This window comes from Elephas maximus, chromosome 20 (assembly GCF_024166365.1).
Source record: "Elephas maximus indicus isolate mEleMax1 chromosome 20, mEleMax1 primary haplotype, whole genome shotgun sequence".
Lineage (NCBI taxonomy): Eukaryota > Metazoa > Chordata > Mammalia > Proboscidea > Elephantidae > Elephas > Elephas maximus.
In genome coordinates, this window is record NC_064838.1 from 46,566,720 (window position 1) to 46,578,857 (window position 12,138).

Here is a 12,138-nt window from a genome sequence, read left to right on the forward strand (position 1 = left end):
CCTAGGCCAGGAGAAGATTGATGACAAGGACCTTCCCCCAGAACCAGCAGAGACAAAAAGCCTTCCGCTAGAGCTGGCACCCTGAATTTGGGCGTCTAGCCTCTGACACTCAGAATCTACGGTGAAATCTGTGAGAGCCAGAACTTGACAGCCTTCTAAACTATGAGAGAATAAATTTCTCTTTGTTAAAGCCATCCACTTGTTCTATTTCTGTTATAGCTGCAGTAGATAACCAAGACAAATGGTAAAAGAGGGCAGGAAGAAGTTAGGCAAATTGATGCACTTATAGCTCAACATGACTGATGTGGCTCAAGTGTAGCGTGCTTGAGGGAGAATGGCCTGAGAAAGGGTTGGAAAGAAAATCTTAGGACAAGATGGTAAAGGCTCAAGGATTTTGGCTTTTCGTCCATATGGTGGGTAGCTAAACAGCAAGAACTGTCTCAGGGAGGTCTTGGTAGAAAGTGTGCATAATTCTGAGTTCTGAGAGTAGAATTGAAATTAGACAAAGACCCCTAATAAGACCTTGTCTGATCTTTCCATGGAGCTCTGGTGGCACAGTGGTTAAGAGCTCTGCTGGCAACCAAGAGGTCAGTGTTTCGAATCCATCAGCCACTCCTTGGAAACCCTGTGGGGCAGTTCTACTGTGTCCTATAGGGTGGATGTGAATCAGAATCAACTCAACACAACGGGTTTGGTTTGGTTTGATTTGGCTCTCCCCATGTTGTAGGTAAGTGGCAATATATACCTAGTGCAGGCCATAGGTTATTTATTTAACTAGCAACAGCAAGTTCAAGTCTTAATGAGTTCTGAACCCTCATGTTTTGGTCCTTTTTCTCCAGATGTGTGCAACAGCACTGACCTCCCGGAAGTTGAGATCATTAGCCTGCTGGAGGAGCAGCTGCCCCATTATAAGTTAAGAGCCGATACCATCTACGGTTATGACCACGATGACTGGCTCCATACGCCGCTCATTTCTCCTGATGCCAACATTGACCTCACAACTGAGCAAATTGAAGAGACGCTGAAGTACTTCCGTAAGTAGTTTCCTTTTCATGTAGTGAAGGCACTATGATGATTAGTTCTTCTTTAGCTATGGTCTCAAATGAGATCTTGTACTGGTTACCATGTCTTGTGGACTGCCATCCGTGGAAAGGTGCTCAAAAGAAATGTGACTGTAAAGTTTAGCTACATAAAACGCTGAAATTTTAAGTGTTCGCAATAGAAATTTTAGAGTAGTGGGGACCAAATATGGATTTTCATTTGAGCCAACTTTCTTCTAACTACATAGAACGATAGAACTTTGAAAATGCTCCCATTTGACTTCTCTTAACAAAAATACTGCATGAACCCTTAGAAACTTCTTATTGAGTTTGTTTGTTAGTAACATATAGGCAGTACAGTATTTATATGACACAGCAAGACATATACCAAGGCTAACAATGTTTGTGTGGAAGCTCACAGAGCTGGTTATCAGGAGAGTTTAAATGTCAGTCATAGTGAAGGCTGTAGTGCTGATAGCTGGTAGGGTGAGCAGTATACTAGATCACTGACCTTCCCTACCCCTTCCCCAGTGGAGTTGTAATACTAGGACATGAAACCTGACACTGCGGACTTGAAAAGTGATAATTAAAGAAATCTATTACTGATGATGCTTTCAATTTTCATTAAAGAGATACCTTTATAGAAGCAATTTCATTCTTTAGAAATTCATGGCAGCCCTGTGAGCTTGGTAGAACAGGAATGAGATAATTCTTAACTGGTTTTGTCACTGCTAACTTAAATTCAAGTTAGCTTGAGCCTGGTCTGAATTAACAATTTAAGGAGCTTTCAACCACCTTCAAAGTGATAATAATTACTTATCTCTGTATCACTTGTGTTACCTTTAAAAAAAAAATCGAGTAGTCCTGTATCTAGTTAGAGATAACCTGGTTCAAAACTAGGTTATTGTGAACCTCTTTAAAGGTTTTATATAATTATTTTCTCTAATACAGACTGATCTTTCTAATTTTCTTGAATTTATGCTATTATTTGCAATAAATGAGTCAGAACTATGACTTTCTTTAGGATGCATTGGGCACAATTTTCAGATTTTCTTTACTAAGAGGAATTTTGTTTAAATTAACCTGTGTTTTTGTACCTGATGCAAACTCTGCGGTCTGTTTGTGAACCAGTGCAGATAATCAGTTGTGATAAGAGTAAAAATAGAATAATCCATACCAGGGCAGATATGAAACAAGTTAGACTTATATTAAAGTTCAAGTTTAAACCTTAGAACTCCTGATATGTCTTGTAGTGTACGGAAAACTCTTCACAAGTTATTTTTGTTTATTCATGGTATCTGTACCACCCAGGAGATATGGTATCCCGTGGAAAGTGGTGTTCAGAGTAACCTCCTTGGTAGGTTCTGTATTTCCTTCCTTCAGACTGCTTCACTTCAGAGTTCACCCCTGTAAAAAACCAAACCCATCGCCATCAAGTCAATTCCTACTCGTAGCGACCCTATGGGACAGAGTAGAACTGCCCCACAGGGTTTTCAGGGAGTGGCTATCGAATTCTGACTGCCAACCTCTTGGTTAGCAGCCATAGCTCTTAACCACTGTGCCGCCAGGACTCCTTAGACTTCAACCAGAGTTAGTTTTCTAGAAATCCCTGCTTGTTATTTGCTCTTGCCTAAGAGATCCGTCTGTGATTCTGGAGGGCACTTTATAGCCATTTCTGCCACAAGAGGTTCCCAGTCCCTTCTCAGACACACTGGCTAGTCACTTCGATTGACAGTATAATTGGAACACCATCCATGGAAACACTTCACACTTTTCAGAGAACTTTTATACCAATTGCCTCATTTCATCGCTGTAAAATGCTCAAATGTAGGCTGCTTTTGTTGTTGTTAGGTGCCATCAAGTTGATTCAGACTCATAGCAACCCCGTGTGATGGAGTAGAACTGCCCCGTAGGACTTTGTAGGTGTTTAAGAGCTTGGCTGCTAACTGAAAGGTCAGCAGTTCGAACCCACCAGACACTCTGTGGGAGAAAGATGTGGCAGTTTGCTTCCGTAAAGATTAACAGCCTTGGAAACCCTATGGGTCAATTCTACACTGTCCTAAAGGGTCACTATGAGTCAGAATTGACTCGACAGCAGTGGGTTTGGTTTTTTTTTTTTTGGCTGGTCTTTATAGGAGCAGGTCACCAGGTCTTTCTCCCGTGGAGCTACTGGGTGGGTCTGAACCACCAACCATTTGGTTAGCAGCTGAGTTCTTAACCGTTGCGCCACCAGGGCTCCTTTATATGTGGCAGGGCTAGATTTATTAGAAGGGAAATAGGAGCATGGAGAACTCGCAGTGTTGATTCCACTGCACCAATCTCTTCTTTCAAAAATCTACTGCATAGTGAGACTGAAAGAGAGATTGGGTCTTGTCTTTCAGTTCCATGTTAGGGGAGAATTCCTGGTAGGTTTGGCAGTGGATATCACAAATTGCAGTAAAACTAGAAGAACCACGATAAAGATTTAGCAGAGATTCTAAAGGTTTTTAGAGCATGGTTGCAGCCAAGTCTTACCCTCATTCTGTATTTTCTTCTGTGGTACCTGTGCTTAGAGCAGAGTGGGCATTTGCCAAGCGTTTATTAAATGAACAATCGGGCATTAGGTCTTAAATGTAGAACCCTATAGAATAGGGGCTCTCAAACTGAGGTCCCAGGACCCCCAAAGGGGCTTTAGAGAGAATTTGAGGGTCCTGTGAACTTAGAAAGGAAAACAAAATTATGGCTTTATTCTTATTAACTTCTAAGGAAATGTAGCACTTCTTTCCATTATGAACATGGGCAACAAAGCACAGTGGTATTAGCAGGACCTGAGACTTCATCACCAATGGCAATCATAGGTATTTTCCTGTTATATTACACTGCAAGCTCATACTTGGAAATACAGTCTTTACTCTTCACTATGAAATTATATTTGTCATTAGATAGGTGTGCTGCTAGGTCTTGTTCCTTAATGCAGTCATAAAAAACACTTATTATGGTGCAGACTTTTTAAAAATTTTGATAACAGCATATTAATAAAATTGTCTCCTTTGTAGTCCTTGATTTTACTTGATGTCTTAAAATCCTTATTTTGGGTGGGGGGTGGTCCATGGACCTTGACACATGGCCAAAGGGGTCGGTGGAAGGAGCAGATTCGGATCTCTGCTCTGTGCAGGGTGCACTTTTGGGTTTTGTTTGTTTGTTTACACATGTGTAACCCAGGAGATGTCGTGTCTCCTGCGCTGTGACTCACCGGTGTATTAGAACAGTTGTGAGGTGTGTAATAAGACAACATAACCTCCCCTTTCATTTTAGGTTTATTTTCTGCATGGATTAGAGCAGTGGCTCTTTGTGGGTTGGTGGGGATGTGGGGCACCCCACGGGGTTCTGATGGACCCTGCTAGGTGAGAACCAGTGAATGGGGCCTGTCTACACCATTGCTGTTCAGGTGAAGCAGACTTGGCTTGGAGGTGGGATAGAGCCCATTTCCCTTTCCTGCCCATCATTCGTCTGAGTGCAGGAACAAGGCTTTGCCTTTTAAATGGGGCCTGCACCTTAAGCTTGCTAAGAAGCGGTGAGAAGGCTTCAGGCATCGGATTCTGCTCCTCCTTTACCAGGTGACGGAATGACATCTCAGAAAGTTACAATGCTCCCAGGTGGACCTTTGACTGCTGGTGATTCTGAGAAACACAAAAATGAAAATGCCTCACAAAGCAAATGCGCCCATATATAGGGGATACATAAGATTTGAGGGTCCAACAGGAAGAAAGAATAGTCACTATTTAGTGCTTACTGTGTGCGGGGCACTGCTCATTTCAGCCTCATGGTGATCTTCAAATTAAGTATTCTTGTATCTACTGAGGCTCAGCAAAATTAAGAAACTTGCCCAAAGTCACACAGCTTGCAAGTTGGGGAGCTGAGATTCGAACCCAGGCTGTCTGATCTGATTGCGAAATCCATGATCTTAACCACTCTCAGGGTAGCTGAAAGGAAAAAAAATTATAGTTTAAGACTAAAGCTAATCTGGCAAAACATGAAAAAATAACCCTTGTGTGTGAGAATATGTGAACACCTTATTCATTTATAAAACATATGTCCGACACATTCAAAATTCTTTTTCTTTTTTTCATGACTCAGGTCACCGACCTTGATGTAGCCTGACTGAGCTTAATTTCAAGACAAAATTTTCTTCTTCCCTATGATTTTTGCCTCCTCCTGTTGCCTGAACCTCATGCTTCCCTGATTTCAGGTGGAGGTGACTGTGTGTACTACAGGTTTTTCTAGTCACGTCGCTTTCAGCAGACACCAGGCATGGAGGTTGTATGTCGGTGGTTGGGTAGCTATGGCACCTTTTGTTTCCTCCTTTCCAGGGTCCACTGCTGTATGTAGCTTTTGGGTTAAGGAGCATTGGTTGAGAAAAGAAACCTTTCTATGCCTCAAGAGCAGGTGATTGGCCGACCACTCCATCCTTACGTTGACCTGGAAGAACTTTAGGAATAGAAAAAGTTATGAAACAAATAGATCTTAAGACTTTGTTCCATTGTTTTTACTATAAAATAACATTCAGAGTCAGCCAACAAGTATTTATTAAGGGACTGGTATGCACCTGTGATCCTTTTTGCAAACATGACTTGTTTGAGTTTCAGCTGAGGTTTCTGGCTAAGGAAATGAAAACATCTTGGATTGTTAATTTTCTTCCATCACCTAGCCCAGGAACTTTCCACCGGGTTGGACCAATGCAGGAAGCTCTTGAGGCCTTTGGCTGGCATCCTCCCACCTTGCTTTGTGGGAGGAGGGAGGTGGGGCCTGGGAACCAACATATTAAACTAGCTCTTCCTATGGTTTTAATTTTTTTTAATTAAAAAAACAAAAAAGACCACTAATCTAGACCAGCCATAATTTTACAGATGGGGCACCTGAAGCCTGAAGTGAAATGACTTACTAAACTCACCCAGCTGGCTTGCTTGGGGCCAGAAATCGTGTGTAGGTCTTCCCACTCCTCTTCCTAGTACTCTAGACTTGTGTCCGGAAGTGGGACCTACAGTAGATATTATTCTCCCCCCTCCATTTCCACCTTTGTGTGTTCACTTGAGTCCACAAGGTCACAGGCATAATGAGCATTTACACAGTTCACTTTATCAGTGTGCTCAGTGAAGCTGATGCATTGCAGTTTACTCACAGGGAACACATCCCAGAAGAGGCAGATTCCAGCTAGGCTAAACCAGGACTAAGTAGAGCACCTGGCTTGGGACCTTCAAGACTGACAAGAGTGTGGGCTAGATCCACTCCTTTCTCACCTTGTTGTGCTTGACCCTGGAGCAGAGTTGGCACAATGACCACTCCCTTTCTGGACACTCACCTTGCTTGGCTTCCTTCCTGCCTCTCTAGCCAGTCCTTCCGGACTCTTTCCTAAGTCTTCCTCCTCTTCTTCTGAGCTTTTAAGTCAGTGGCTTTCAATCCTGATGTACCTGGAGAGCTTCTAAAAGTATACTTTCCCCAGGCCCAATCTCAGAAATAGTCATTCTAATCCCCAGGTAACTGTGATGTGTTGCTCTAAAGGTTGGAGTGCCCCAGCCAGCTTCCTTCTGTATCTTCTTTTCCCAATGATTTGAACTCATGCTGGTGACCCCAATACGTCCACCATGACCACATGCCCCAAGCTCCAGGCGCATATACCCAGTTGTTAATTTAATGTGTCCACTGCCAAAAGCAAAATTTTTCCCCATATACATTTGTCCTTATCAGTGTAACATGGTTATCCCATTTCCATATCTTGGCCATCAAGTGGTTCTGTTAACTCTTTTCCAGATCCTTTCTCGGATCCTGCTGCCACCACCCTTGACAAAGCCACTGCCATCTCTTCCCTGGACCACCATATCGTCTCTGCTGTCTTGTACAACTACACATGTGTTGTGCCCTCTGCCCTCCCTGTTGGCTCTGATGGCCTCTGACTGTGCTCCCTGCTTCCACTCTTACTTCTCTGCCGTCCTCTTCTGACTCAGCAGCCTGGCTGGTCTTTTTTCAAAACTCAGTTGGGTTCTGCTGTTCCTTTGCTTCCTGTTGTTCTTTGAATAAAATCTAGGGTCTTCAAGGACCCTGTGACCTGGCTCTTGGCTCACTTTGACCAGCCTCATTCCACCTTTCTCCTTACACTGTGCTAGCCACACTGGTCTTTTCAGTCTCTTGAACACACCCAGCTTGCTCATGTTGTTCCTTTTTCCCTCCTTCCCCTTCTTTCCTATCATTTGGTTCTCAACAGGGGTATCCCCTCCTCAGAAAAGCCTTCCTGGACTGCCTATCTATAGTGTCTCTGCCACACGCACAGACATTTTTATTACTTTTCCAGTTTTCTGCCTTCATAGCTCTTATCACTCTTTGTAATGATTTGTTTACATGGTGACAATCAATAACAACAATGATTCACCTTTACTGAGTGAGTCGGATCCATTCCACAGCCACCGGTTTGGTTTTTTTTTTTTTTTTTTTTTTGCTGTTTTCCAGGGTTGTGCTCATTGCTTCACCCCCATGATTGTACTAGGACACATACGCTAGAGTTGAAGTACATCCTTCTTTTTTTTTTGTTGTTGTTAATGATTTTTTTCTAAATATATTACAGTTGTTTCATCTGAATCTAATTGGCCATTTAATCCTTAATTGAGTCTTGCAAGGGATTAAATTTATTTTCATAGAAGGAACTCTTTTTATACTATTCATGGAATAGTCAACATTATTATGTGATTACATTAACAAGTGAAATGGACATTTATGTTTGAGAACAAACACAAATGATCATTGGTAGGGAAACAGTTCAATTCTTAGGAGCCAAAATGTCGAGGCACACGAAACAGTGGCACCATCAGCAGGCTGTGGGCAGCGGTCAGGGGCTTTAGTGGTGTATAGAGTGCAGGCTCATCAGACGAATCGGATAAGCGGGGGTTCATTAGGAGAGCTTCCACTCCACTTCTGCCTCTGGCGCGTTGGTTCAGGTAGACCCCACATTCTTAACTGCCATCTTATGCTTATTTTACTGACCCTGTTCTGGATAATGAGGACCTAGTACTGGATAATGAGGACCTTGAAGGCAGGCACTACGTTAGTTTTATTCCAGGTCTGTACAGAGCACAGAGTACAGTACCTGGCACAGCTGTTGGCTGAATGAAGAAATGCTCTACTGGCATCTCTCTGTATGTCCAGGCAGTCCTAGTTGACCTCACTCCAGACCACAGAGCCTCCGTATTATGAGACATCAGCTTCCAAGTTTTCCTGTTGGAGGGTGCCTTAGTTCTCTAGTGCTGCTATAACAGAAATACCACAAGTGGATGGCTTTAACAAAGAGAAATTTATTCTCTCACAGTCAAGGAGGCTAGAAGTCACATGTGAAAGCACCAGCTCCAGGGGAAGGCTTTCTCGGCTCTGGAGGAATGTCCTTCTCATCAATCTTCACTTCGTCTAGGAGCTTCTCAGTGCAGGGACCCCAGGTCCAAAGGACACATTCCCTTTCTGCTTCTTCATTCTTGGTGGTAGAAGGTCCCTTGTCTCTCTGCTCGCTTCTTTTATATCTCAAGAGATTAACTCAAGATACAACCTAATCCTGTACATTGTTTCCTGCCTTGTTAACATAACGGCCTCTAATCCTGCCTAATTAATGTCATAGAGGTTAGGATTTACAACAGTGGGATAATCACATCAGATCACAGAATGGTGGACAACCACACAATACTGGCAATTATGGCCTCGCCAAGTTGACACACATTTTTGGTAGACACAATTCAATCCATAACAGGATACCAAGGTCATAACTAAACATGAAAGCCTTGTGTGTAGCACTTCCGACCCCAGGTTATGTTTTGTGTTTCCAGTGTGTGCTTGTGTGTAATCCAATTGTGTGTGGCAGTATCCTACTTCTCTGCCTCCTCCCTCTCTGACCAGCCCTCCTCTCTGTTTTTTCTTTTGAGGGGGAGTGTGTCACTAAATCCCTTTCCTCCTTCATCTGCTTAAATGTGGACATTTGTCAGCATTCTGTCTTGGGGTCTTCTCTCTCCCATACCTTCTCAGCTTTAGCTGTTGCCTCCCTCCAGATGATGTCTAGGCTTCTCTCTCTAGCCAGAGGATGTGTTGCCAGAATCTCACAGAAACTGAACACGTGCTCAGCATCCTCATGCCAGCTCATCTTACCACCTAGCCATCTCATCTCCTGCCCAGCTCCCACAGAGGCCCACATGTGGGTACCTAGCAGGTGCTCAGCCAAGGCCCTTTCCCCCACCCATCTTTTCCACTTTCAAAGGCATCTTTCATTCTTCCTGCTCCTAAATCCATGGATATTAACTTTGCATTTCAGTTCTGGTTCTACAACCTGTTTATTGGTGTCACTATGAGAAAGTCATGGAACCTCTCTGGACCCCAGTTTTCTTTTTAATTTGAAAGCTTTAAAAACAAAAAACTGATTCTCTGTTGGTAGTGACACACAGCATTGGGAGGTAGGGTCCATCTCTGATTTTCAGGGTGGACAAGGAGGGATGCTTGTCACTATTTTATAGACTCATGGAGTTATCCCTTTCTTCATTCTTCCAGTGCCCGGTCTTTTAAAGAACATAAATGGTCTTTAAAAGGAGTTAGGTTTTAAAAATGATAATATTTCTTTCTGGGCATAAAAGTATGCTGATTTTAGATAATTTGGAAAATAAAAACAAAATGATGACTAACTTAGCAACCACTACTCACTTTTTAAAAAAATTTTATTGTTCAGAATATGTACAGTGAAACCTATACCAATTAAACCATTTCTACATGTACAATTCAGTGACACTGATTACATTCTTTGCACTGTGCAACCATTTTCACCCTCCTTTTCTGAGTTGTTCCTTCCCCATAACATAAACCCATTGCCCCCCTAAGGTTCCTACTGGTCTTTCGAGTTGCTGTTGTCACTCTGATCCCATATAGATAGTTCTTAAAAGAGCGTAATGCTCAAGGCAGACATTTTTACTACCTAAGTTAAACTGTTATTTGGTTTTAAGAAGACTTCAGGGAATATTTTTGGTTTAAGGTTAAAAGATTATCTCAGGACAGTAGTTTCAGGGGTTCATCCAGCCTCCATGGCTCCAGAAAGTCTAGACTCATGAGAATTTGAAATTCTGTTCTGTATTTTTCCCCTTTTGGTCAGGACTCTTCTGTGGAATCTTTGATCAAAATGTTCAGTAATGGTAGCCAGGCACCATCCAGTTCTTCTGGTCTAATGGCAAAGGGAGCAGTTGTTCATGGAGGCAATTAGCCACACATTCCATATCCTCCTCCTATTCCTGCCTCTCCTTCTTCCTCTGTTGCTCCAGACAAGTAAAGAGCTTTGGATAGCTGCTTGCAGGCTTTTAAGATCCCAGGCACTACACAATGAAACAGAAGCGTTGAACATATTATTAGGCCAATTAACTGGACTATCTCATTATACCATGACCCTAAACCTCCAAACCAGGAAACGAAATCTCATGAAGTCTTTGGTTGTACATAAGCGGACTCGACAGCAGTAGGTTTGATTTTTTTGGTTAAGCAGCCTCAGCAGGTACTCTTTTTTTCTTTTGGTCATTGTTGTAAATACATCTATCCCCCAACTTTTGCCAGTTCAACTTTTTACAGGTGTCCAGCTTATTGACAGCAAGTACAATAATCGACTGTACAACCGTGCCCTTAATCAATGTGATTTTTCCATCACCATTAGTCCTCCCCCTTTCCCCCTCCCTCCTGTCCTTCATGACCACTAATAAACTTTAATCTTTATGCATTTGCCTTTCTTGTCTTTTTATGTAACTGAGGTCATACAATATTTGTCCTTTTGTGATTGTGATTATTTTACTCAGCATTATGTCTTTAAGCTCCATCCATATTGTAGCATGTATGAAGACTTCATTTCTCCTAATGGCTGAGTAGTATTCCATCATATATATGTAACACGTTTAGTTTATCCATTCTTCTGTTGGTGGGCATTTAGGTTGTTTCCACCTTTTGGCTATTGTGAATAGTGCTGCAGTGAACTTTGCATGCTGTTAAAATTCTTCAAAAACATAGTTTTCTACCATTGCTTAATATTTCATCATTTATACCTAATCTTTCTTGTTAGGAATCTAGCATGTTTCTGATTTTTCCCCAAGTAACACATGGGTGAACATCCATAAATATTTGTCTATCCAACTCATGATTTCCTTAAGGTATATTTCTAGAAATTGGTTTCCTGGGTTTGAAGATATGATTGCTTTTAAATCTCTCTTTGGACTCCATTATTACTAACTCTTAGGTTAAATATTTCCTTAAATTAATACAATAAAAATTACTTATTCTTGGTTAGCTTGTATTGAGTCATGAAGTTGATGGTAGGACCTGATGAATAAATGTTTAATGAATGAATGAATAGGAGCATTAGTCCATAAGGTGATAAGATTTGGTAAATGTCCTGAAGTTTTCCCCCCCTCTAAATGTCTAGTGGGGATTTGGATATTGTTGGACATCCCACTCTGGGTGCAGGATCCTCCTTTTTGAGTACCACCTCTAGTTTCTCCTGGATGTTTTGTAGATGACTGTGGTTAATGAGGAGTCCCTGGATGGTGCAAATGGTTAATGCACTCAGCTGCTAACGGAGGAGTTGAAGATTTGAGTCTATGTAGAGGTGCCTCGGAAGAAGGTCCTGGTGACCTACTTCTAAAAAATCATCTACTGAAAGCCCTAGGGAGCACAGTTCTGCTCTGACGTGAGTTGGAATGAACTTCATGGTAACTGGGTTGTGATGGTTTAATGATGAAGGAAAAGAACATCCATTTATTATATTCTAGGCACTTTTAGTCTTCCCAGTAGCCCTAGGTGGTAGAGACTATTCTTACCCCATTTTAAAAATGAGGAGAAAAAAAAAAAAAAATGAAGAAGCCTAAGTTCAGAGGGTTACTCCATGGCTTGTCCAAGGTCACACAAAGAGGGTGAGAGCCAGAATCCCAGCCCAGCTGGACCAGGCCCAGGCCCAGGCCCATGCCCATGCCTTTCCAAGTTTGATATCCTCAAATGTATCCCAAACCTTTCCTTATTCAAATCTACAACTTCTCTGGTGTAGGAAAGCCCTAGGTGCTTTCAAGGTACTTAA

The 12,138-nt window shown here is 42.2% G+C and overlaps 1 protein-coding gene across 6 annotated transcripts in view; it reads left to right on the plus strand.

Moving 5' to 3' along the window:
• TRAK1 (trafficking kinesin protein 1) overlaps nucleotides 1-12,138 on the plus strand; it is a 230,128-nt gene that overhangs the window by 120,753 nt on the left and 97,237 nt on the right. For all 6 annotated transcript variants that reach the window (XM_049862211.1, XM_049862204.1, XM_049862205.1 and 3 more), the window contains one exon: nucleotides 840-1,034. Coding sequence is in view for 4 of the 6 variants with exons in the window: in XM_049862204.1 (XP_049718161.1) it covers nucleotides 840-1,034 (195 nt within the window). In the remaining 2 variants the exon portion in view is untranslated. The remainder of the gene's footprint in view (nucleotides 1-839; nucleotides 1,035-12,138) is intronic.